Source organism: Corvus hawaiiensis, chromosome 1 (genome assembly GCF_020740725.1).
Source record: "Corvus hawaiiensis isolate bCorHaw1 chromosome 1, bCorHaw1.pri.cur, whole genome shotgun sequence".
NCBI classification, from domain to species: domain Eukaryota; kingdom Metazoa; phylum Chordata; class Aves; order Passeriformes; family Corvidae; genus Corvus; species Corvus hawaiiensis.
In genome coordinates, this window is record NC_063213.1 from 80,374,391 (window position 1) to 80,401,507 (window position 27,117).

At 40.1% G+C, this 27,117-nt stretch overlaps 1 protein-coding gene across 2 annotated transcripts in view; it reads left to right on the forward strand.

The window, feature by feature from the left end:
• Positions 1-6,429: 6,429 nt before the first annotated feature.
• The window catches only part of RETREG1 (reticulophagy regulator 1), a 65,771-nt gene continuing 45,083 nt past the window's right edge, over positions 6,430-27,117 (forward strand). The window contains exons 1-3 of one of the 2 annotated variants that reach the window (XM_048311518.1): positions 6,430-6,677; positions 20,506-20,612; positions 22,338-22,368. In XM_048311518.1, coding sequence (XP_048167475.1) covers positions 6,448-6,677; positions 20,506-20,612; positions 22,338-22,368 — 368 coding nt within the window. In that variant the 5' untranslated portion in view covers positions 6,430-6,447. Of the gene's footprint in view, positions 6,678-6,705; positions 6,887-20,505; positions 20,613-22,337; positions 22,369-27,117 lie in introns of those variants that run through there. The other variant, XM_048311527.1, reaches the window with a different exon arrangement.

Sequence of the window (27,117 nt, forward strand, 5' to 3'; positions counted from 1 at the left end):
CAGATCTGCTGCTGGCCAAAGCCAAGCACATCAGTAATGGTGGTAGCACCTCTGGGATAACATATTTAAGAAGGGGGAAAAACCTGCTGTGCAACAGCAGGTGGGAGACAGTAATGAGAACGTGTGGGAGAAACAACACTGCTGGCACCAAGGTCAGTGAAGAAGGAAGAGAGGACGTGCTCTGGTCACTGCAGCAGAGATTCCCCTGCAGCCCGTGGTGCAGCCCATGGTGGGGTAGCTGTCCCTCTGCAGCCCGTGGAGGTCCATGGCAGAGCAGAGATCCACCTGCAGCCAATGGAGGACCCCATGCTGCAGCAGGAGGATACCCAAATGAAGCTGTGACCTTGTGGGAAACCCAGACTAGCGCAGCTTTAGTGGCAGGACTTGTGACCCCACAGGGACCCACAGTGGAGCAGTCTGTTTCTGAAGGACTGCAGCACATGGAAGGGATCCTATGCTGGAGCAGGGGAGGAGTGTGAGGAGTCCTCCCTCTGAGGAGGAAGGAGCAGCAGAGACAACGTGTGATGAAATCACTGCATCCCCCATTCCCTGTTCCCCTGCACCACTGTGGGGAGGAGGGGGATGAGAAGTCAGGACTAAAGTTAAGCCTGGGAAGAAGGGAGGCGTGGGGGGAAGGTGTTTGGAGGGCAGTTTTAAGATTTGGTTTTATTTCTCATTATTTGATTGCTAATTAAACTAATTTCCCAGCATTGAGTCTGTTTTGCCTACGACGGTAACTGGTGAGTGAACTCTCCCTGTCCTTATCTTGACTGCTGAGCCTTTCATTATATTTTTCTCTCCTCTTCCCAGTTAAGGAGGGGAGTTATGGAGTGGCTGTGTGGGCATCTGGCACACAGCCATGGTCAAGCTACCACATAGTTTTAGCTTACAAGGTCAATCAGGTCCCATGTATTCCAGCTGCCCAACAGATAAATATTTCAGTGGAACACAAGAGCATTTTGAAATGCACAGACTTGTACATAAAATACTTTAAAGACGTGTCACAGTCCTAATTGTATTTTGCATATCACAGGACAACACTTAATGAGCTCCTGCTCCATAGTTAAATATTATGATATATTACAGTTAAATAAAAGAACAAAGAGTTTGGGATGTAGTTTCAAACATATTCCTCAATAGAGACCTCAGGGATGCTGCAAAGGTTAAGAGAGTGTGCATCAAAGGAGAAAACTGTTTGCCAATTATTAATTGGAAAGTTATTCTACACTTAAATGGTAACTAGAAAAGACATCAGAGTTTAGTGAAAAGACACTGGAGAAATTCCACAAAAGCATGCATGAAGCTTCAGGACAAAATAGGATTAACTAAAAGTGCATGGTATGTATGTCACCTATGACACCAGTCTTTAAAGAGTTTTAAGGAATCTAGGCAACTAAAGACTTCTAATGTTAGCTACTCAATATTATAATAAAGCATATCATTAGTGGACACCTGAAGAAATATGATCTATTGGGAAGAGGCAGCATAGGTTCTGATTAATAAAGCTCTGCCCTAGGAAGTCTGCTGAAGTTTGTTGACAGATCTCTGAATGAGGGCAGTCTGGTTTACCTGGATTTCAAAAGGGTTTTGGCAAAATTCATCACCTAAGGCTTAAAAGAAGCTATGTATCCACGTAAGAAGTCCTGATGTAGATAAATAATTGGCTAGAAGATAGGGAACAGACAGTAAGAGCAAACAATCCATTCCAAACAAAGCAAGGAGATCATTCCTGAGGTTCGGGAGAGGCTCTCAGACCTTCAACCTACTGAACAGTGAACTGGAAAAATGATGAAGAGCAAGCTTAGAGTTTAGTGACGACACCAAGTTACTCAGGCAAGTCAGGATAAGGGCAGACTAAAAAAACCTGCATGACTTTATGAAACTGAATAATTGTCCAATGAAATGGCAAATAAATTCCAAGTAGATAAAGTGGGGCAGGTGAGGTGAGGGGGGAAGGCCAGTACCAGAATGAGCTGTATGGCAGGCTCTGAAGTGAACATTAGCACTTAGGGAAAAAATGGTGATGTTTCAATAGTTACAGAAAAATAAATGAAAAATAAATAAAAAGGAGAGCAGTCCTTAGAAATTATTACAAAAGCAAACCACAGCGCAGCATTATGAAACAATTCAAATCTATGATATGTTCCTCCTTCAAACAAATGCAGAGATGATGTGACTAGAACCACACAAGAAAGTTATTCCTTGTTGAGAAATCTTCTTATTTCAGTTATAGAACTGAAAAAAAAATCAGGAAAAGGTAAGATGGATGTTCAAAGTCATACCTTATTAAGAGTGACTAAGACACAATTCTTCAGCCACAAAGCAGAGACAAGTTAGAAAGTGCCATGGGGATGACTGGACACAGAGTCAATAATCGTGCACTAATTATGGATCATTACCAGGACAAGGGAAGCAATTTTTCCCCTCCTTCTACCATTTGTGAGACCACATATGGAATACTTTGTCCAGTTTGGGACAACCCAAGACAAGACAGACACTGACATACTGGAAGGAGTCCAGAGGGCCCCTGGAAGGTCAGTGGCACACAGCTGATGACACAGAAGGAAAGGCAGAGTGAGCTGGGTGCGCTCACTCTGGATGACAGAGGCTAATAGGGATCTGTTGCAGAATACCTGATGTGCGGTTATAGAATGGATGGGGACAGAGCCCTCCCTTATGAGGTGCAGAACTAAATTAGAGGAAATGGGTGAAACAAGAAATTTTGAATAAATAATAAGAAAATATTCTTCACAATGAATGTGGCCAAATGTACAAACAGGTTGCTCAGAGTGCATTGCAGAATCTCCAGCCCTCAGAGGTGTTCAGAGCTAATCCGGGCATGACACAAAGCAAAATGTCACAGCCAAGTAACAGGGGTGCTGAGTGTTTATGCGGGGAGAAAGGCCAGACCCAATCTCTTAAAGGTGCTAGTTCCAAACTAACCTAGTGTGTGATCCTGTGGTGAAATGAAGCTAATGGAAAACAAGCTTAAACAGAAAAGAAAAGGGAGGGAAAATCATTCCATTTTGAGCTGGAATCCTCAACTGAATTCAATAGTTACTCTATGATGACATCAGCATTTTCAAACATATTTCAGAAGCATTAGAATGCTTTGATATTTGTAAGCTCCTTTGAAACAACCATTTACAAAGCCTTCTCCTTGGTTTGCATCCATCATTTACACTGTAGTCCCTGGCACCAGACCCGCAGTCCCTAACCTAATTCTGTGCATTACACCTCACGCATGCAACTGTGCACTGGTTGCTAGTCCTAGTTTTTCCCATCCCAAACTCAAACTGCACACAAATCCTTTAAACCCTGGCAGGCAAAACATCAAAGAACAGGAAGATCAAAGCCAGCCAACCTATTTACTGCTATTTTTTTCTGAAAAAGACATCTGAACCTTCAATGGCTGGGAATGAAGCATCCATTTCTTCTCTCACACTAATGTTTATACCAGAGTGCTTTCAATAAAATCATTCATATAAACCAAGCCCAAGAAAAATCAACAGTGAAAAAAGAACTGCCATCCATCAAGCATTCTTTTTTTCCATTAGCTAAATTACAAAACCTATTCTGGAAGAGCTTTTCACTAATTTCTGTTCATATCCTTCAGGATCAGGAAAGCAGAGGCCAGTAATCTGGAATGGATTCAAGTTTAATCAAAATCCAAAAGAGTTCCCATATCTGTAGTCTACCCTTTCCACTGAAACCTCACCTCATCCTCCCCCCCCTGGATTCCATCCCCCCTTTTCTGAGGAGAGGGGGAATTTTTGAACTCCAGTGACTGAAGGGAGCATCACAGAGAGTAAAAACTGGGAGCAGGGAGAATCAATCATACGATCATCCTCAAATGTTTAAAAAAAGAAGTGGAATATTGGTAAGGGAGGATTGCCTCAAACCTGCCATGGTTATAATCCTTGGGGCAGTGGGATTATGTTGCCATTATTTTACCGTTGGTTAAACCCAAATTTTCACATTTTAACCCCAGTGTGCTTTCTGAGTCTAACTATCCCGTGGTCACATTGAAAGTGCATGAGGAACATCTGAGCCCTTTCCAGGCTTACCTAATAACTGTTTGGAGTTAGCTAGATTTGGATGCTGGCTAGGACTGCCCACATTACTGAAATAACTGAATGCTAGCAAGGGAAAGCAATTTGCCGCTGGCTAAACTGGGGATGGTTTTTGCAAGTTACAGGCAGCGTTCACTAGAGCAGCAGCTTGGCATCCAGCAATGACCTGAAAAAAGGGTAAGTATAGGAGAAAATCCCTTTTTTGTGCCCATCTCTCTACCTCCCTTTCCTTGCAAGAAGACTGTTTTTACTCCTGTGGACTGTTAAGATTCCCTGCTAAGATTCCCTCTACTCCCACTCTCAAAACAAGGGAAGCAAACAACTACTACTCAGCCTAGGAAAGCATGAGATGCCCAGGTGACAGCGGGAGGAGTGCTCAGTAACTGTGAGCAGCTGCTTGCACACATAGGAGACAGCTACCAGCTACTCTGCTTTCCAGCACAGGCACAACACACTGTTTTGACAAAGTCTTTTTAGGACAAATTTTTATTCATCAGCAGAAAAGAAGAGAAGCAACAGAAAAAAGTGTTTCTCCCGCCCTGCTGCAGCTACTTCCCTTTCTTTTCGATGTGTGTTTTAGATTACTAGAGGAGCCTGTCTCTTTCCTTTTGCTCTCCTTCACAGACAACACTTAATCACATTTTAGCTGGGCTTAATTATTCAGGTAGGTCTGCCTGGCTCCGAGTTCTTAGACATCAGAGCATAGAAGTATAACCAATTAGCATAAAACTCAAATGTCCTTTAGAAAAATGTTAATTGCTTACGTAGAATAACATTCTTTTTGTTTCCTCTCAGGTGCAACTCTACGCTATAGAGAGCATGTGGAATAAGAAAAATACAGTAACTCCTTTCCAAGGCTATTTGGTGAAAAACACACAGTACACTTGCAATCCAGTACACAGTCAATGTTACAACCTAATGTTGTAATTTTATTTTGTCTTCTTTTGCTTCAGAGAAAAAAAAGACACGTTGACCTTCAAGTGAGTATGACTCCTTTTCCCATTAAAAAAACATTCTAACAGGGAGTAACTCAAGCTAGAAACAGGTGTCAACTGCCAATCTAAAATTATTCTTCTTGCTCTTGTAGTAAAAATCATTTTATTTTACACAGTTTATCCTGTGAAACACCTTCAACAATTCCAATTTTTGGCTGTTCTTATTCAGCAACAGATGCTCGAGTGACAATTCTCACCAGGCATGCTCCCCAGAATTCAGCTTCCCAGCAGTCACATCAGCTATGACGCACATCACCAGCTTGAACATAGTGCCATGCTTCCATCTGGAGCCTGGGGCTGGCCAGACAGGTAGTAGTGCAGGTGACAGGACAGCACGGTATAGATTTTGAGTATGTTTCTTGGATATTTAAGATGCAGATACAAGCCATCAAACTCCCATAGACCCCTTTGTGGTCTTAGAAGCTCCCAGCATTATGACAATGGCAACTTACTTCCTTTTTTTTTTTTTTTTTTTTTTTTTTAGGATTCCGGGGACTGTTATCATAGGATCATGGAATCACAGAATGTCAAGGGGTTGGAACGGACCTTAAAGATCATCTAGTCTCACCTCCCCTGCCCCGGGCAGGGACACCTCCCACTAGACCAAGCTGCTCAAGGCCTTATCCAGCCCGGCCTTGAGTGCTGCCAGGGATGGGGCATCCACAACATCCCTGGGCTGCCTATTCCAGTGTCTCATCACCCTCACAGAAAAGAATTTCTTCCTAATGTCCAACCTAAATTTCCCATCTTTCAATTTGAACCCATTACTCCTTGTCCTATCACTGTAGTTCCTGACAAAGAGTCCATCTCCAGCTTCCCTGTAGGCCTCCTTCAGATACAGGAAGGTTGCTATGAGATCTGCACACAATCTCCTCTTCTCCAGGCTGAACAGCCCTGACTTCCTCACCCTGTCTTCGCAGGGGAGGTACTCCAGCCCTCTTATCAACTTGGTGGCCCTCCTCTGGATGTGCTGCAAGTGCTGCTTGGCTGTGGCATATATACAAGAGAAGGAGATGCAGGACAAGTCTCACTGGTAACACTTTCCAGCGGGCTTCACCCTCCCAAATCTAGAAAGCAGCTGGGTAGCCCAGCCTTCCCGCAGCAGGGAACCGGAACGCTCAACGCAGCCTCTCCTGCGGCCGGCAGAGCTCCCGCCAGGGGCGGCAGCCTCGGGCCCGCCCGCTCCCCGAGCCTCCTCCCCCGCCCGCCAGCGCGGAGGCGCCGGCACCGCCCCCGCGGCACCTGCGCGGAGGCGGGTGCGGGGTAACGCGGGGCCAGCGCCGCGCTCCGCCCCGGGCCCGCCCCCGCCGCCCGGCCCGGCCCCAGCCCCAGCCCCAGCCCCGCCAGGCCGAGCCGCAGCCCGGCGGTCGCACCGAGCCATGGCGAGCGCGGCGGTGCCCGCGCAGCCCCGCGAACCGGAGGCGCCGCAGGAGCGGGGCGCGGCGGCGCCCGGGGAGACGGAGCCGACGGAGGTGTCAGGCGGGGCCGGGGCGCCGGCGGTGCTGGGGGAGACGGGGCTGGCCGTGGGCTGCTGCATCGCGGCGGCGCTGAGCTGGGAGCGGCCCCTCCGCAGCCTGGGCGGCTTCGTCTGCGCCAACCTGCTCTTCTGGTGAGCCAGCCGGGCCGGGGTGGGCGCCGGGGCTGCCCCCGGGATGGGAAAGCGCCCGCCCGCCCCGCGCCGCCCCGCCTGACACGGGCGTCTCCCCCGCCCCGCGCTCCTCTCGGCCCCCGGCAGGGGCGTTCGCCCCCCTGCCCTCCTCTCCCGAGCGCCCTTCGTGGGAAGCTGACCCGCGCTCCCAGCCCTCCATGCGAAGGAAGGTCCTGCTTTTCGCTTCACCTGCGCCACGGCATTCCCTGCCCCCAGTCGCCGCTCCGGGTCTGGCCGTGGCCCTCGCGCTGAGTGCATCTCCTTGGTCGGGTTCCTTCACCCTCGGTGTCTGCCCCAGCCCCGCGCACACACGCGTTCTGCCCCCATTTCCCAGAGCATGATGTGTGACGATGAGGAGGAGGAGGAGGATAGGATTCTTCTCAGATAGAAGCTGAGCAGGGCGGATGCAGGACGCCCCGCCGAGAACTCGCATTTGTCACAGCCGAGATGAGCCGCGGGCCCGCATTTTTGTGCAGAGTTTTGAAACCTGCTGAAATCAGGCCCCGAGCCCATCGGTAGTGCTCTGCTGATGCCCCGGTCCGGTACTTTAGAGTTCACTTTGGGTATATGCACTTTTCCAAATTGGTGGCCTACTTAGTGGAGTCTTTGTGGAGACAGCTGGAATGTTACTGCAGTGCACCAGTTCTCTTTTTGGGCTAAGCTTTTTGTAGTCGGAGACAGTTTTGTCGAATAAACCCCAGAGATTGGCATAGGGCTGTGTTCATTGTTGTGTTTGTCATGTCTCTCCTGCTAATTTCTATAGGAAAAAACTTGCCTTTCTATGTGAAACTTCTTCAGGGCTTTCCCCTGATCTTAGGTTTTGTCAATGCCTATGTTTTTTGCTTTCTGATCTAAAATGTTGCTGTATGCCTGCTTGACCATGTAGAGCGATTTAGAAATTAGTGCTCTGTCTAATAATACTGCGGAGGCTCTTAAGCCGTAACAGTGTGATGTTTAAACGTGAGATCCAAGTCATAGAAAGAAAACTTTCTGAAGCTTTGTGCTGCACAAGAAAATCTCTGCAAATATTTTCAAAAACATTTTATCTTCTTTGATCCCAGGAGCAGAATGTGCATGATGTCTAATTTAGTTTGACTTTTATTATCCATCTTGCTCTTAGGTATCCATGATAAATCCTTTCATTGAGAAAGTTACATGGTTTTGCTCTCATTTTCTGCATACTTCAGAGGTCACCTGTTCTTTCAGCCATTTCGAAGAGTCATAGTGCTTTATGTTTCTTTTCAACGTGGCCCTGATAAAATTTTCAGGGACAACATCTAGCAGAATAAATTTCCATGTCTCAAGGAATAGTAGCTGCTGAGCAACCTGATGGCTATTATTTTGCCAAATTTGATCAAAAGCAAGCTATAAAATGCCTGCATTATTCAATGCCTGTAGGAAGTCTTCTTTGGTAGTCTTACTGGCAACTTTTTATGTGACCAGTATTTGAAGTTATTTTATCCAAATTCATTGTTCACTCTACCTTGTTACTTTCAAGATTAGTCGGAATAGCAAAAGTCAGGGCATGGATTGCTCACTTTGGGGGTATTGTATCTCAGAAGGAAGCTCACTATCCTAGTGCCAGTGAGTTTTGAGAGGTGTAGATGAACTAGGAAATGCGTAGAAGCAGGAATGATGACCAGTAAACTGTGGTTTGAGAACATTGGGAAAGATGTCATTAGCAAACGCATGATATCTGACACTTTGAAAATTAAACAGTCTTTTAAATCTAAGGTCACATTTCCCTGCTTTGGTGTTGGCATAGTGAGTGTTTGCAGCACAGTGTGTTTGCTGCTTCTCCTTTTCTTGTTTGAGATCCAGCTGGTCAGCCTGGTTAGTGATGACTCAGACAGTCGCTGCTGCTTCAGGACTGGGAACAAGTGTCCACCCCTGCTGCCTGTGAAGTCTCTCCTAGCAGGGCTTTGTGGCAGCTGGAGCCTGTAGGTAGAAAGAACATTTCTTAGTTGCCGTTTCATGTGCCTCCTCTTTCTTTGTCGTGTGCCTGCAAGTATCCCTTCCCCACGGGGGGACTCCCCGTGCATATGGCCTCTAATCAGGATTTCTTGGAGTTGAGAAATCTGTATTGCTGGATGGGAGACTTCTCCCACTATAGCAGCAGCAACCGTGGTGGAAGAGGGAGGAAGGGGAGGTGAGGTTTAATTTTACAGTTTTCTGAATTTTGGGAAAGTAACACCAGTTCTTCCTCCCAACCATTTAATTTTCTTGGGACTGTTTTCCTCACGGTTAGTTTAGTTCTTGTATGTACACCCATCAAAATACTTCATGTGTAAACTGTTGCAGCTGGAGCTGCTGAGAGTGAACTGTTTCTCTGGTGTCACCGGTTTTTTGGATTTTTTAAAATATATTCCATTGTAGTCTCTTTTGTGGGAAAAATCTCTTAACAGTTGTACTGTGTATAAATGCATTTTTGATGGTTACTACTAAAATACTGTTCTTGTAAGTACAAGAAATTTAGTAACAATTTCATTCTGATTTCCTTTATTTTTTTTACTAATCTGAACAAATTATTGTAAACTCTTTAACAAGAGAGTAGTAAAAGGAGACACAAATCTGGCTACTGGAAAAGCATTTTTCAGTTAACCACCTCCATTATTTATTCACCGTGAACAACTTGAAGCCTCTTGCCCCAAATGAACCCGATTGAAAATCTTGAAAATGAGCAAGGGTTAAATATATATATTATTTTGCACCTAACCATCTGAAATGTGATATAGATACTTGTGCTGTATATAGTTTGCAGACTGAAGTCAAAATAACACAGGAAAACAAGGTTGGGTTTTTTCCCGTTTTATACCCATTGTACTGAAAAAGTGAGTGATTGGCTGACAAGAACAGAGAAAATCTGTGCTGGTGCCAAAAGTTCACTCCAGGAGTTCTAAGTGTTAGGCTGTTGACTGATAACTTTTAGTCTTGGGTTTAATCTTAGCCAAATATTAACATTCAGTCCTAGATTTTTAAGCTAGCCTTCTATCCTAATTATTATTCTCTGTGTGTATGGAATAGAGGGATAGTGGCAGCTTTTTGTTCTCACAATCTGTATTTTAAATATTTCTATAAGGTCAGGAGGACAAGTTTATTTTCAGTAATTCTGTGCTGTTCCATATATTTTGTAGTTTGCAGATATTTATTTCAAATAAGTGTCTTCTATCTGCAGATAAATGTTTCAAACCTAAGTACATTAATGTCTGCAAGGTCAACCCTATATGCACCAGTTGCCCAGTTTTCCTGATTTCTCTAGGATTTCTCAGGAAGGGAGGTGGCAGAAAGGCTAAGATGTAATAGATCTTTTCTCTTTTCCTGTCTCCTTATGGAATGAATCTATTGCATTACCCTCTTTGCTATTCTCTTCCCCAGCCCAAATCCACATTGTTCTTTGAGGATTTTAATATGCCTTCTGAGGCACCAATTTGCATGTTTCTGCAGGTCTCTTTTTAACAATGTTACGTGATGTATTGTACTGGCTCAACAAAGTAACTGCTAACTGTGTAAAATACAAGTATCATTCCTTGATTTAGAGAGGTGTGCAGGCCTAATTTACCATTAAAAATAGTCTTTTGTCACCATCCATACCCTTTGTTTGTTTGTTTGGTCTCAGTCCTAGTGAGTATTTCCATTGTATGAGAGAAACAAGAGAGAAAACAATATTGCTTATATCTGAATTGGCTGTGTGCGTTGCATCAGGTAAAGATTGTGTTTTTTCCAGACAGAAAATCTAATTGCTATTTAAATGTTAGTAACAAAAACTCATTCAGAGTTTAGAGGCTTGGTGTGTTTTGTTTTTAAGTATCCAATTTGTTTTAGGAGTTGTTATTGAAGTGTTTGTTTTGTTTTAAAGTATCCAGTTCACTTTAAGATTTGTTCTTAAAGTGTTTCTTTCTTGAAATCTCTGCTTGGCAATGATAAAGTTTACCACAAAGAGATCTCAAAGTACTTTTCATTCATTAATTTATTCTTTCAGTGTAAGAAAACAGTACTAAGCTAAGCATTTCTTTCATGTATTTGCACACAACTTGTAAATGCTGCCACTACTGTACCTCGATGGACAGCTTGCCTATAAAACAAGATCTGCACATTTAGAGAGCAGTGTGCAGGTACAGTGTATGCTTGCATTTTTATTCTTTGTTACAAGAAAGAAACTGACCTTTAAAACATGGAGCAGCCCCTTTTTTATATGTTTTTAGACTGTACATTTTTGTCCACTGTTGGCGTTGGCTGTGGCTACCACTGGAAATGTAGTCTAGGGGAACTACTCAGGACATTCTTGGTGACAAAATGTAAAATTAAGTGCGAATTGGAATAAAAGAAATCTTTGAAATCAAAACAGAAAGAAAAATACGTGAAAATTAAGTGAGGTGGAGCAAGGTAGGGTATTGACATTCTCAGGCCAGTTTGTAGTATGCTGGTCCTCAGATCACTTAATTAAATTTGTAATATTTTCAAAGTCAGGAGAACACATATGGATTTTTCCTTATAGCACCTGGATGCTAAATATGGTTTTGAATGTGGGAAATTCCAGTCTTTGACTGTCTTTGTTACAGGAAATCTTAGAGCTACATTCTTAGTTGTTTTGGGATTACTTTCCCGAAATCCAAAGTATCAGGATAGCACACAAGTGAATACTCTTGCCTCAGATTCTAATAAGAGTTTATGTCTGTGATCCCTTAAGTAGGAGTAGTAGAGCAGGTTAGCTATTGACATTATTCTATTTTTAATGATAATACATTCATTATCAGGAAAGAGAAGAAAAAGTTCTGTCATAGGCAGTTTTGAAATTCACTGTGCATTCATGTGAATGGCTTTCTCATATGGTTGCTAGTTTGTTTCTTCTAGTGGATAGTCCTAACTTTTTTCATTTGCTGCCTTTTGCTAAGTCTTTGTAACTTATTGGTATTGAGATTTATTTTATTACACCTATAGTACAGTAAATTGCTGATATTTCTTCAAGCTTAAAAAAAAGTTCATGGTTTGTTGTTTTTGCTTCCTAGAAGGTGATATTCCAGAATACTCTTCCTCAAGTAAAGCTAAAATTCCAATGTCAGCACAAGTTGTGATATAATTTTAGGGTCTGCTTGTTTTCACTCAGGCAGTTTTAGGCTTATGTTCACTTTTCCAATACAAATTCTGAAAACTTTTGAAGGCTTTAGTGGTAGAAAAGTGGGACAGAAAGTTAAATTCATTTGATTTAGTTAGTAAAAATAATTAAAAGCCATTAACAGCTTTTTAGTGACAGTTTGCATACTTTTGGCTGAGAGATTAGTTTACAGGAATGAAAATTGACATTGTTTAAGAGCCAGATGGTGTTACATAAAAACCTGGACAGCTGACAGCATTTTTCAACCAATAAGATGAAATCAGGGTAGGTCAGAAAAGAAATCAAGTGGGGTAGTTGAGGAAAAGCTAGCATTACTGAACAGTTTAGGACCAAATCTGGGATGAGGATTTTATGGAAGATGGAAATCCAAAACAAAGGAGAATAGAGGAATTGCAGCATGGGTTGTGTTTATTCTGTCTTGCTGAAACTTACGTATGCTGTGTCTAAAGCAGTTGTCTCAAGAGAGAAATTATAATTTCTTTGTGTATTGCCCCAAAATAATGAGACCATTCAAATAGTAAGTAGAATTCTGAGAACAATGGACGTTTTAGGGGGATATGCTATGCTCCATGGTAGATGTTACAGGACTAATGAGAGCATTAAAGAAAAGGAGATTTAGGGCAGCACAGTAGAGGTGCTACTGCTCAAACTGCTGCTACTGTATGAGAAAATGGGATTAAGATTTCTTCTGTACTTTGCCAGAGTACAGGTTAATTAAGGTCATCTGGGCATTTGTCTGCAAAAACAAAGGAAGCAACAAGGTTATTTGATGTTATGTGTTTAAATCAAAATGATATTTCCATGGAAGTTAACATTATCCCTGGTTTTCATGATGAAAACAGTAGAATTTGGTGTCATGGTAGACTCAGAAGGTATGTCGTTTAGGTAATTTAAACTTTCTCCTTCTCAATTGTTTTTTATATGCCTGTGTGAATGCAACAGGTTGCAGTAAATCTGATCCAAAAGCCACAAATATTGAAACATGATAACTGCTGCATTCCTCAAGAGGTTTCCTTGCAAACAGTGTGAGATAATTTTGCAATGTGACATTATTAACTTAATCCTCTTTCCCAGACCACCAATATACTTCCAAATGTACCAGTTCATAAGCACATTTATCTTTGGTGATTAAATGCAAAGCATTGAAACGATTCTTCTAATGTTCTTTTCTTAGAGACTTATACTGGTTTTTGTTTTATTTAGACTTATTTTTAAGTTTAAGAGCTGGTTTCTTGGGCTAGAGAAAATACACAATTTGAATTCCTATCCTGTGTGTTAACTCAAGTTAGCATTGTCAGTCGTCCTTGCTTTTGCCCTGAAACCTGTGCACAGACCTTCCAGAGAACTACCCCTTCTACTGATGGCTGTCAGAGTAACAGTAGTTTAGATTTCTTAGGACAAGAGATTTATTTATTATTCAAAAATCTTTTTTCCTAGTAAATTCTAGAAGGTTTTCTAAAGAAAAACTGATTTGATCTGTGCTTTCTGGCTGAACAAATACGATTCTAATCTTTTCAATGAAACCTGACAAATAAGCTCTTTGAATAAAAGGTTGATGGCTGAGTTTTCTTTGTCTTCACAATGAAAGAATTTTTAAAAAATGATGCTAGTTTTAGCATAATAAGCATGTCTTTTCTGCTTGAGGGTTTTATTTAATTATTTGTTTATTTTCATGTACCTAGTGATAGAATTTTTGTATTTCTGGGTGGTATCCAATGGAACACTCTTTGCTACTTGGCACATAGGTTGCAAATCAACTGCTTTTCAGTGCTTCATTTTACTCTGAAATATCTGATACCTACATTTTTGGATGGAACTCTTATTTAGGGAAAAACTTGAAGTGAAAGACAGTGCTTCTTTCTAATTCAAGTTTTTATGGAAGCTTACATTTTTCTCCACTAAATTAGATGTGATCTAAAACATTTTTAATGTACATATTTTTAAGAAGCATTCTATTACAGCATTTCACAGATTTTCAGCTAAACAGATAAACAGCTTTCTAAGTTCAAGCTGCCAGGCACCCAGAGTGGTGGTGTGTACATTATAAATTTTAATTAACATAAGATATATAGTAAATGCTTTTGAAATTATTTTATTCAACAAATTATGCTTTTTGGAGGGGTGAGGAGGTTTTTTAGACAGAATTTAGGTCTTCGTTCCTTCTAAAATTTTTGACAGCACATATACAGATGTGATTTTGTACATGTAATTCCCTCTCTTCAACACAGAATCTGCTGTACCACAATTTCTGTGTATTTTTCAGACATGCAGGTTCACAGTTAAGTACCATATAATAATATTGTACCAAATTCTATTCTATAAATAGATTCTACCAAAAAAGTGTGCATAACTTACTCGGCCTTAAGGGAAAATCTACACTTCTTGTGTAGGTATGGGGAAGGGATTTTTGCACTGTGATTCTTGAACAGGTATCTAAATACTTTGGCTCAGACCAGGTGTCTTGGTTTTGGCTGGGATGGAATTAATTTTCTCCCTGGTACAGTGGTGCAGTGCTGTGTTTTAGATTCAGCATGAGAACAATGTTGATAACACACAGATGTTTTAGTTATTGCTGAGCAGTGTTTACCTAAGTCAAGGACTTTCTAGTTTCCCGTGCTCTGCCAGTGAGCAGGTGCACAAGCAGCCAGGAGGGAGCACAGCAAGGACAGCTGACCCAAACTGGGCAGAGGGATATTCCATACCACAGTGTGTCATGCCCAGTACACAACCTGGGAGGAGTTGGCCAGGAGCTGCCCATCATTGATCAGGTCAGGCTGAGCATTGGTCAGCAGGTGATGAGCAGTGGTATTGAGCATCACTGGATTTTATTCCTCTCTCTTTTTGTTGTATCACATTTCATTTATTATTATTCTTACTCTTACAAACTTTTTTTCAATTATTAAATTGTTCGTAAGCCACGGCTTTTACTTCTTTCTATTCTCCATCCCATCTCACCAGGGCAGGAGAAAAACTTTAATTGCCAGCTAGTGTTATACCACAACACCAAGATGTAATAAAGGAACAATAAGAAAAATACTGGATTGAGTTCTGGACTTCCAGAGTTTTGAATACTTGAGGCTTGGATTTCCATATTTGTAGGTACTGCATTTTGATATTTACAGAGGCTTAGTATGAACATCATTTATATAGAAGAGCAATTCACATAGAAGTTGTAAATTTAATAGACATAAAAAGCAGGATTCACAAACCTGGTTTGGGATGGCTTTTCAGTTAGGAGAGTCGAAGCGTTAAATTACCTGTAAATAAAATAGAGTTGAATAGATATTTTTCCTTCTTGATTCACAGGAGGGCAAACAAAACAATTGGCCCAGTGATCAGTAAGGGCACAAGCTTTCTGATACTACCTTTACCATGCATTTCAAAAATGTTGTTTAGGCAGTGCACTTCATGCTGCAATTACAAGAAAACAAGCCCTCTTCCTCTTCCCCAGACCTCTTGCTTGAGACAGTCATCAGAATTTAGTGCAACCAGACAGGTGTTGGTTGCTCCAGCGGTAAGTGTGGAAGAATGGTCTACATTCAGCTCCAAGCAGGAAACAGTTACCACCAGGAAACAGTTATTACCACATCTTTTCCTTACCCAAATGCCTTCACTGTAGATGTTTGTCTGAGACAGTGTTGGGTGGTCCCGTGTAAGAGCGAAGTACTTTTGAAATTAGCAGTTTGATGTTCTCAAAATGCACTAGAAATACTTTCTCTCTACAGGGGAGAGCCATTCTCTATGTGGTTAATGTCACAGGCCATGCTTGCTTACCTGTGTCTGATTGGAAGACGACCAGTGCTATGGAAAACTCTGGCTGAAAGGTGTCAGTCGATTTTCACCTTAGCTTTTTATGAGGAAACAGTTACACACCAACCTGCGCTCTTCAGAACTCCACAGAATTATTCTCAAGAGTTTGGGCTCTGGTTTTAAGATGTAAATAGGAGTTTGTGGAACACAGAACTGAAGTCCACAAATGACTCATGCAGCCAATAAATGTGTCATAAAAGCTGATGGTGAAGCAAAGCTCCGTGCTCGTATCTGTGTTATCAACAGTTTTCATTTATGTGGTTATCTCTGGAATTAATCTAAGGATAGATGATTATTAAAAATGTACCTGCTAAGGCTTTCCAGAAATAACTAGCACTGGCTGCTGATAGTCTAAATAATTTAATTTTGATTAAATGATTTATGTTTTGTGTTTACAAAGTGCAACTCATTCATAGTTCTAGAATGTGTTGTAAAAAACCCCAAAATCTTAACAGCTGAAATTAAATAATCAAATTGATTTATTTAGCATTTAAAACAATTTGGTAGGTCTGTGCCTTCCCTGTATCTCATGATACAATTAAAAATAGCTTTTGTCATGCCCTATAAGTTTTTATTATGTTTACTGACTGCAATATTGTATAATATTGTTAACCTTCAAAATTTCTTAGCTGGCTCATGCCACTTGAGTAACTTTGTACAATCTGGCTTGTGCAGTTAGATGTCCCAGGTGCTCTGCACTGTGAGATAGCTGCCTTTTGATACAACATATTGACAGTATTGACATATGACCATCCCATACTATAAGGAGCTGGAGAAAAGACAAGAAGGAGAAGGTACCTTAGGCTACTTTTTTATCTTTAGTTTCACCATCATGCAGTTGAAGAATTTCCACTTTCAGTTGTGGAAGTTGTCAAGTTTTGATTCTTAATTGTGCAGTTTAGAATAATTTCAGTACAGCTGCAGTATAACCAGGCCTAGAAACAGAAACTGTTGTTCCTGTAAGTTCTAAGGTCAGCATCTTACCGAAAAATATTTGCCAACCACTTCTAATAGACTAAAATAGTCACGGAATGATGATATCATTCAGGTTGGTAGGGGCTTCATGAGGTCTCTAGTATGACTTGCAGCTCAAAATAAGGTCAGTACTTAATTCAGATCAGATTGCTGAGAGTTTTGTCTTCACAGCTCTCAAGGTTGGAAATTCCACAACCTCTGTGGACAACCACTGCTTCATTTTCCATTGATACCGCTCCTGTTTCATTTCACAAAAATGGTTTCTCAATCTTCCTCAGTGGAGTTGAGTAGCAGGCTTGGCTCCATCACATGTACATTCTTCCTACAAAGAAGAATGTATGTTGGAAGGACAGCAGGAGGTCAGCCAGTCTGACTTGCTCAAATGAGCTCCAGTTGGAACACATTGCTCGGGTTCTTACACAATTAAGCTTTTCAAAGGCCTACTCCATAGTGGTCTGCCACCTGCTCAGCACCTCCAGTAGCTCTTTCAGTTGAGTGCTCTGGACCAGAGGCCATCCTTCACAGTGAGGCCACTGTTGCCATCAGTGCAGGGGACGGGCATTTCTTGCAGCCGCAAAGGCAGGTGGCCGTATCCCACCCCGGGGCTGTGTCTGAGTGAGGGCCGTTCCTATGTGAGGAGTGCCTGTTTCAGCCAGCGACAGGGACTGAGTCCTGGGTACCTCGTGACTGGTTTTTCTTTTTGAGAGTCCTGCACTGCCTACAGGAGAATTTCTTGTCCCCTTGTTTTGCAAGCTGTCCTGTTAACTGCTGAAGTAGTTATCTGGAATGCATCTATACGTTGTTTTAATGTTTGCTTTCTTAAACTGCCCCCGCCCTCCCCCCCCCAAAAAAAAAAAAAAAATTTCCCCAAATGCTGCAGAATTCCAGGCGGAACAAATCTTGGTTATGTCTATAGTAATGGTTTTTATTTCCATACTACTTGTAGAGGAAATTAAACAATTTAAACTTCAGTCTGTTCTGTTTATTGCTTAAAAAAAGAGAGCTTGTTGAGTAAGCTTCTCTTAATAGCATTCTTCTACAAAACAGAAGTATATTAAGATGTGCAGTATATAAAGATGTCATTCTGGAGCCTTTCATTTTTGTCAGATGTGCGTGTTAGAAATGCTTAAGAGTAAAATCTGTCCTTTTCTTAAAAAAAAAGAAGGGGGAAAAATGCCCTGACTTTTATTAATAAGCAAAAGTACCACAGAAACTGTTAGTCTGGTTGCTATGCATCATGTTGATAATTCCTAGAAGAATTTTGAATCCTGACAGTGGTAGCGTAATAAGTAGTTTTCAGATCCCAGCATGTTGAAATAACCTTTTGATAAGCTTATGACAGATATATGACAAAAAAGTACAAGGGGACCTTATCAGCTTTTCACCAGGAAGGGCTTCAAGGACACAGATCTCTGACATATGGCTCACAAACAGTTTTTCTAATCTGTATTGCTCTGGCACCTGAGGGCTGCCACAAGCTGGCTGTGAGTGAATTCACAAGGGATGGTCTTTCATGCAAACATCACAGTCTAGGTAAAGAGCTAATAATGTTAAGGCACTGGAAGTTCAGTCAGAACGATTCAAAGCTCTCCAAATAAGTGAGGAGTCCTTGTTTGGTGACTACGTTAGCTGCTTCAACTAGATTACAGTTTTTTTCCTCAAACACTGGAGCAGAGAGACTGCAGTGTCGAGATGGTGGAATGACATGACTTGGAAGCACCTTTCAGAGAGGATGCTACCTTGTTAATCCTTGTTTGCTAATCCTGGTCCGCTTTAGTGCAATTGTTTTTAACAATTAAACCTGTTAACAGCAGGTGACAGCTGTGATTGCAGTGAAACTAGCAGTATGGTTTAGTTGTGAGCATAAAGTAGGTCAAACATGTTCTGTGCATTTTTTGAAAGATGCACTAAGCCATCTCAGTAAGAATCTGATTGTACCGTGAAAATCTAGTAGGGTATCCGTGTGTGCATACACATGTGCATGCACTCGTGTATAAATTTTGGTATTGCTGTTATGTATTTGAGACCATCGAAGAGTGGCCAATGCTAATGGCTAAGTCAGGACATTCTCTGTGATTCTATAAACATTCATGCACAAGTGCCATGGAGACCCTATAGAATAGACATGGTATTAAGCCTAAACAATTTAAAGGTCTTTATTTGTTATAAACTTCTGCTGCCTAGAAGTTGAATGAAAAATTCTTCACTTGATTTTTCTATACAGCATCACATCTCTCACCCCAGCCCATTATCAATAAGTTAAGTAAGTAGGCTAAACAAAGTCTTCTGTGCAGTTGAATTAACCCTTAAACACAATCAAAGATTTTTAATGCTGAATAATACTACCAAGAGCAATAGTAGGACAACATGATTCAAAGCTGTTATGAGTTTTGATTTATTGAATTATGATTGGGCAGTTTTGAGAGAGGTTGCCTTGTAATCATTTTTCTCTACACTTCTCTGTTGGTTTTTTTGAGCTGGCTGAATTATATGAAGGTGCTGATTTTATACATTTATTTTATAGAATAGTCTTATAATTCAAATTCTCTACAGACATAAAAACCCTTTATATTTGGATAAAACCTTCGGAGTGAGCGTAAGTGTTTGTATTGGAATTCATATCCTGGTCTGCTCAGGGTGATTGGGTATTATGAGTTTGTGGTAAATGTGAAAATTAGTGGCATGGACATTTTCTTTAATGCAGTCTTTCTTTTTGATGTTTTCAAGAAATACTGGAGCAGTTTGCTACAACAGCAGTGTGTCCTGAGCTTGTTAGAAATATTTGAAGTCAATTTTCTTTCCAAAAAATCCAAGTGTGCTCAAAGGATGCCTCTTGGCTTCCTGTGGTGGCCATGTTTGCTACTCTTTTTCACTCCCTTTCCCCCTCTTTCTTGTAGAAAAGCTCTGCAGCAGCAACTCATTGGGTGGCCAGTTGCCCTGTTTTCAAATCTGAGAGGTTTCTTGGAAACATCCCAGCTTTGTATGATTTTGTTTCTGTTGGTATTCTCATTTGATCCAGTGCCTCGGACAGTGGCTTCTTCCTGGTTTTGGCTAACCTCAAGTTTTTTAAGTTAATTGCTTTTACTTTGAAAAAGGTAGTAATTTGTTCACTCTTTCTATTCAGATCTCTGACTTAAAGTGCTTGAAACCAGCTATTAAAATACGTAACCCTTTTTTATTTATTTAATTGAACTTTAATTCTTTTTACTTCACACCCTTTTTTTGTGTTAGGATATTTGACAGTAAAACAGATAGAAGAGCTAATCTCCAAATACAGCTGGATAGCAAAGTCAGCAGTGCATGAGATTGTAATTCATACTTTCTGAGTCTAGATCTCTTTGACTTGACTAGACATGTTCTAAAAAATTATGTAATTAAAAACAAAATTCATGAAAGCTTGTTATGAAGACAAGTTTTAGTATTATGCTGTGATATAAATTTTTCTGATCTTTGTGTTTGAAAGAATAAACGTTTGTATAAAAGTCTTGCTTAAACATAGGTTCTGTAGGAAACACAAGAAAATTTTTAACATTTTTTTGTGCATTGTGCCAAGAAAATTAATTTTAATGAAACCACAGTTAATTTAAAAGTAGTATTTTCTACGCAATAATTAAAATATTTTATTTTCTTTAGTTTCTCTGTGTGTAAATAAAAGTATGGACAAAAATCTACTACAAACCCAGTGTTTAATCTGTGTATCTTTAAATGTCATGCTTGGAGCTCTCAATATTTGCTTCCCATGGAAAGGTTGTGGGGAGGAACTGAATTCAATTAAAGCAATCTGAGTCTATTTCTTCCTATTTATTTTCAGTATTAGTAGCAGATGTCAGTTTTTGCATGCTTCCAATGAGTTGAAAAGTATTCAACATTTATTTGTTCTTAACATTCTAGGTTTGTTGCATTGACCCCTTGGAGAGTGTATCATCTGACTTCCCTTATAGTACTTGGAGTGTTAATTCTTCAGATAATGAAGGATTTGGTATTCTCAAAGATAAAAGGTAAGTGTACTGATAGAGTTGTGTGCTTAAACACCTGCAATTTGGAGCATGCTAATTCATTACTAAAGCCAGGTCAATATTATGATTATTGTAAAAGTATCAGCTAATTTTAGAGAGTGATAGTAGATCTGTGATGGTCTATTGCCATTTTCAATGAAGCTTTGCTGTATTTTATAGGAAGGGCATTAGGAGATTTGTTTTAGCATTTAGATGAGTGTAATTGTTATGAGTGGACAGTCATTCTTGTTTCTTAACTTCTAGGTCTGAAAATGCATTCTTTTCTAAAATACAAAATTTTCCTAAACATTCATACTTCTTCCAACATTAATCATGTAATTGTTGGAAATTTTGGGACAGCCAATATAAATCATTGAAATTTGTAAATAGATAGATAAATTACCTATCTTAGCACAGTTCAAATACGTAAGCAGTATTTTCTTTTTACTTTGTGTACCATTGAGTTTCCAGTGTGTATAAAGGCTTATACAACCAGTTTTGAAAGAGATTTTGAGTTTGTTGGCTGGTCCAGTGTTTTGGGGTTTTTTTTCCAATTCCTGTCCTGTACTTCATTACCATCTTGAAAATTCTTTGACAAAATGTTCATCATAAGTTTTTAATTTTCATTGCCATGAAGATTTCTTTTTCAAGATTCTTATTTTGCCTTTTGTTTGTTGTTAAATCCCATGCAAAGTGTTTGAAAAACCATCTGAACATAGTAAAAAAAAAGGAAATAGGTGTCAGAGAAGGATGATACTCCTCTTTGATGTACTAACACGTCATTTCTGACTGCTAAAGCCCATTGTTCCCTGCTGAGTTACAGCAGGTATTTGCTACCTTTTCTGAAGTATGATTTCCTGTCATTCCCTTTTCTGGGAGTCTTGCTTACCATTCTGTTTCCTGCTTGAGTATTACAAGCCCAGAGGCCAACTTATAACTCTAAGCAGAATTTGATTTTTTAAGCTCTGTGCTGTATAAATTGCCACAAACATTGAATACCTTGCAAGCTGGAAGGCAATAATTTAGGTAAATTCACTCGTACCTGTAATTAATATTTTTGTAGTGACCAAATCCAAGATGTACCACTCTCGTGTTTGTGTGATTATTTAACCATTCATTTTAGACATGAGGCTAGGAAGACCTCCGTTTCCCAGCTTAGAGAATAATTATTTATGGTAGTAAACTCATTTATTTTACTATTGCTGTTGATGCCATTGTAGACAGAGTTCAAGAAAAATCAGGCTCTTGAAGTAATACTGTAGAAGTCTTGTGGTAATGAATTGAAATCAATGAAGTGCCACTCCAAAAAGCAGTAAAATTCTTCCCAGTATAACACGTCTGTGTAGCTGCTTCACGCTTCCAGCCAACCACTAGATGGCAAGACTATTACAGATTCATGAGGAATGTAGAGTGGTTGTCAGTGTATAGATGTAAAGGGTGTGTTGATGTAAAAGTTATGTTGATTATTGTCTTTATGACATCCTTCCATGTGGAAATGTAGCCATAGAAGATCCTTACTTGTTCCATTTATGAATTTAACTAGATGTTAAGTTTACAGAAAGCAATTCAAGAACAGTTACTGTAAGATAATATAACTTTCCTGTTTAACTGATACAAGGAGTTCCTTGTTCATTTTGTCCCAATTCTGAACATATTCTATAAATAAAAAAAGAAAAATTCTTTCTGGTTTGGTGCATTATGTTTCATCTTAAATTCCTACAATTGCAGGTGCGCAGCTTTGGAGGACCATCACTGGCAAGTAGGTATATTATTTTTAATGCATGGTTAATTATTACTTTATTTTTTATAGTTGGCCTGCATTTTTTTTAAAGTCTGTTTTCCATCTAATAAATTGCTGAATTATTTTGATCTTATGATATTTTCTAAGTTTATTGCTGCTTGTTCATAATTTTTAATAAATTCTTTTTTCTTCTGATTTGAGTTATATTAAAGTATATAGTAACATATCAGAATACTTCTAGAAATGCTTTTTCTTACCCTGGGATTATAACGCTTTGTGTTTTCTGGGAATTAGTGTTTTCTTTGAAAAGCAGAATAATACTGTGTTGTTCAAGGAGGTAACTTTTAGAACTTCATTATACCAGTGCTGCCTTGAAGGAGGTAAGCTTGATGGGGTTTCCCTTTAAGTCAACGCACGTAATTGATCATTAAAATTGCAAATAAATATTAAGTTATATCCATATGAATAGAAATTAATAATTCTGAAGTCTGTTGACTTGCCATTAACCTGTTTTAGGCAAATGTTTATGTCATGTTAGTACAGAGTATATAATTTATATAAGTTGGCAATTGTCCTGGTTGCAGCCAGGACAGGGTTATTTTCTTCAGTAGCCAGAAGGGGCATGGCCAGGACCCAGAGGTTATTCTCTACCCCCTCACCTCATCCTGCAGGGATGGGGGAAGGCGTCCCCTGCGGGTCGCATGCTGTGGCACTGCGGTTGGGTGTAGTTGGGGGTTTACACGTGGCGAGCTCTCCCATGTGAGTCCTTCACCTCCCATCTACACTATGATATTGTTGCTGCTACTGTTTGTTGCTCTTTCTCATTGCTGTTTCCCATAAATTGTTCTTATTTCAACCCCTGATCTTTACTTTCTGTGTCTCCAATTCTCCTGTCCAGCCCTCCACAGGGAAAGGGGTGATGGAGGAGTGAGTGAGCAGCACATGGTTTGGAGTGTTTCACTGGGAACACTGAATTGGGGAACACCATTCCTTAACCACGACAGCAGTGTAATCAATGTCTAAATGATTTGCAGACAATCTATTTTCAGAATAAAAGGTTGCATATTTAAAGCATTATTCTTCTAAACAGACCACCAGGATTTATTATATATCTGACATAATTTGAAAACATATCCATTAGTACACTATTGTATTATAGCCTGACACTGAAGAGACAGTAATGCAGAGTTGAAAAAGGGGAGATGCAGGTTTTTCTCTGTCTGGAGACAGACACCAGTGTCATGGCAATTACAGAAAGCAGTTCATATGTACAGCTCCTGTTCAGTTTCATACCTCTAAACTTCCATAGTCTCTTCAGACTTTCCTATAAATGTGAAATGGAGCTATATGGAATTAATGACAGCTTAGTTCATGAACTAAGCAGAGTAAAATGCTTCTTTTACCATAGCCAGATTTACTTTGTGTATCTGTGTAGAGCGGCAGTGCTTCAAAAATTTTAATTGAGAAGCCATTCCTGTGGTAGATTAGTGTGATTTATGTTTCATTTCTTCCTCCTGTTCTTTGTGAGTCAAATTTACATAAAATTTACTGTCTTTCGGGGTTTTGAATCTGACTTTATTTTGTCTGTTTACATTTGAGAAGAGAAAGGCAAAGAAAACCAAATTGCTTGTGAAGTGAAAGAAAACACAGGTTTTCAAATGCCTTTTGTTTCCATGAAAAATAATTCTGCAGTCTGATACAATTTTTTTCTCTTACTCCCCTGTTCGTCAGGTCCCCAAACCAGAATAGTTGATTTTAATGAAAAGATTATAAATAGTACTTTAAATGTCTTGAATTCAAGTTTTCAGGTGTTCAGAATCCCAGACTTGATTTGCTGTTCTGTGGGGAGACAATGCAGAGAGTGGAAAAGAGAATTTGATGAGCTCACCACAGCTCATGCCCCTGGGTAATATAATACAAGCATTGTATGTGTCCATCTAGCCCAGTATCTGCTCTCTGAAGGGATCCAGCCAGCAGAAACATGACCTTGGGTAGTGCATTAAAGCAGGACAAGCTTGCACAGTACTTCTCCTGGTGTACTTTCCCTGCAGCTTCCAGTTAAACCTTCTCCCCACCCCAAGCTGTTCTAGGTGGACCTTCCGTGAGTTTGTCTCGTTGCTTTTGTTCTTACAGACTTCTGCTGTTGGCAGCATCCTGTAGCACAGAGACCCACAGCTGAACCACGTGCTTTGCGAACAGTCTTCTGGTTGTTTACTGCTATGTAATAGTTTCGTAAGCTCTTCGTTGATTTTTTTCTTGTTGGAGGAAATACCAAGCAATCACTCTCTATTAGAATTCTCCAGCAAGCTGTGACTTTATAAACTTCTGTCCTGTCCTGTTCAGTTCATGAGTGCTTAATTGCTCCTAAAATAGAGGTTCTCTGACTTTTGTTATCTTCATTGTGCTTTTCTGCGTTTTTCTTCCATTTCTGTTCTCCTTTTTGTTGGGGGGAAAGAATTACAAATAACATTCAGCATTCAGGGAGATCCTTGGAGTATACATTGGCCCTCTCTTCTTTTCATGATAAATGCCAACACATGATTGGGTATTTTTTTGACCTCTACTGAGCTTTGAGATGATGTTTTCATGGATATATAATTACTTCAAAGTAATGTCCTGAGTAGTAAAGATCAGCTTAAAGCTCATGTGACTTTAAGAGTTTTTGGAGATTTTTCTCTCTGAATTTCTTCACTTTCATCTGCCTCTTTGCAAGAAATCACATGATACTTGATTAAAGTTCTGCTGTTCCTTGCAACCAGTCTCTGTCTTTACCAGAATAATTCCTCTCATATCCCATGGCTTCTCAGGCCTCATAAAAGCATTTGCTGAGAGACCTTGGTGAAAGCCTTCTCAGAAATCCAGGTGAATTTTTATGGACATCAGTGTTCATCTACAAGCAGGTTCACTTTTTGGAAGGACAGAAGGTTTGTGATATGATGTCCTTTGCAGCTTACATTAGGACAGGCATGCATGTCCTTTGTTAGTTTTCCTGACAGTTTGCACAGAGCAGAGATGAGTGTTTAGTGGTTTGCAGTTCTCTGGCTCTTGTGTATCTTCCCTAAAAATAGATACTGCTTTGGACACTTCACAGTCCTCTGCTTTAAGGCAGCTTCAAAGGACACTGTTTAATGTAAATTAAATTTCAACCGTTGCACCCAGCCTTTCATTTATAGCTTTTATAAGTTCACATAAAGACTTTGCATTTGTTTGCACTGTGGGTGGATGTTTGGGTTTTTCTTTTTCTGAATGCTACTATAAATGTGCCTGTTGATTGTGTTGAAATTGAAAGAACTGCTGTAAGATGTTGAGGCTGGGTGCATGGTTCCTTTCCATTTTACTCAAAATTGGATATGAAAAATTGTTTTCAAGTTATTATATAAGCAAGGGGTGCCTAGTATATCCCCATATCCAGCAGAGAATCACCTGCTCTTAAATAACATGCAGAGAAAAACTTTAGTAGATCTGTGATACTTTCAGTGAGAGACAACACCTATTCTAATAAATTAAATGTGTGCATGATTTTTCTTTGGCATCATGGCCCTACAGCCCTGCATCCATAGTAGGTAACTGCCTTAAGGTCCATGCAGAATGGCTATGGGCAGGCAGGAAAGGAGTTCTGCTCTGTGCCAGCTTTGAAACTACTTTGGGTTGTTTTGGCAAGTGCTAGTGGGCATGTGCCAAAAATGTGCTAAGAGCTGTTTTAATGGTTTAACTGCAGAACTGACCAATTCTAGTGCCTGACAGAATTGCCACACACAGTGCGGTTTATTAAAACAGATGCAGATAGAACGTAACAAAAATGATCTGAACAGACTCATTTCCTGCCCTACCTTTTTGTTATGTGATTCTGGTTTTGAAAATTAATATCAGTCACTATCACAGCAGGATGTTTCATAAATGGTGGCACAGATTTTTCATGAGTTTTTTTGTGAAATGGTAAATTTTTGGTAGTTGGAGGGTGAATGATTATGGCTGTTCTGAAACTTGCATTTTTTCAACATTCATGTGCATTGTGTATTTCTTCTGCTGCATGTACATTCTAAGTATCAGAGATTGAAGTACTTCACTGAAGATGCTGTTAATTTGTGGCACTTGTTTTTGGCCCTCTTTCATCTTTGTTGAGCACTGTTGTCTCGTCAAAGCAAGCATAGCCTCACTTCTTTTTCATTACCATAACTTAAATGCAGAATGCTTGTTGTCTCACACGTAAAATGTGTCTATGTAAGAAGACCTGTGATTGTATTTCTAATGGAGTCATTTAGTACTATTTTAAGTTTAAAATTTTCAAACTGAAGCAAGATAAGCTGAACCTTCCTCAGGGAAGCACTGTAGCACATCTTTTTTTCCTGAATCTGGTTCTGTTTCTGAGGAACTGCTGTACTGGTATTTTTCCTTCTTAAAAAATGGGTGGCAGCTGTTAGAGGAGCACTGGAAAAGGTCACTTGCTAAATTACTCTTCCTCATTATAAAGCTGTTTTATTTCTTCCTATCCTACAGAGATGTGTTTGAAACCAGACGCTTCTCTAGTCAGTAGATGTATTAGAATATGCACAGGAATTGTGGCACACCTTCATTGCTTGAGTGTTCAAACTTAAGAAGGTCCAATTAATATAAAAGCAAAATTTTTCTTGTATAGTAAGCCTAAAAAAAAACTGGTTTCAGCCTGAGAAGGGACTAAGCAACAGTGCTTTAAAATGGCCATCAGAGAGTGGCTGAAAAGAATAAGCCAGAAAGAAAGGAGTTAATGCTGTGAAGACCAGCAGCTCT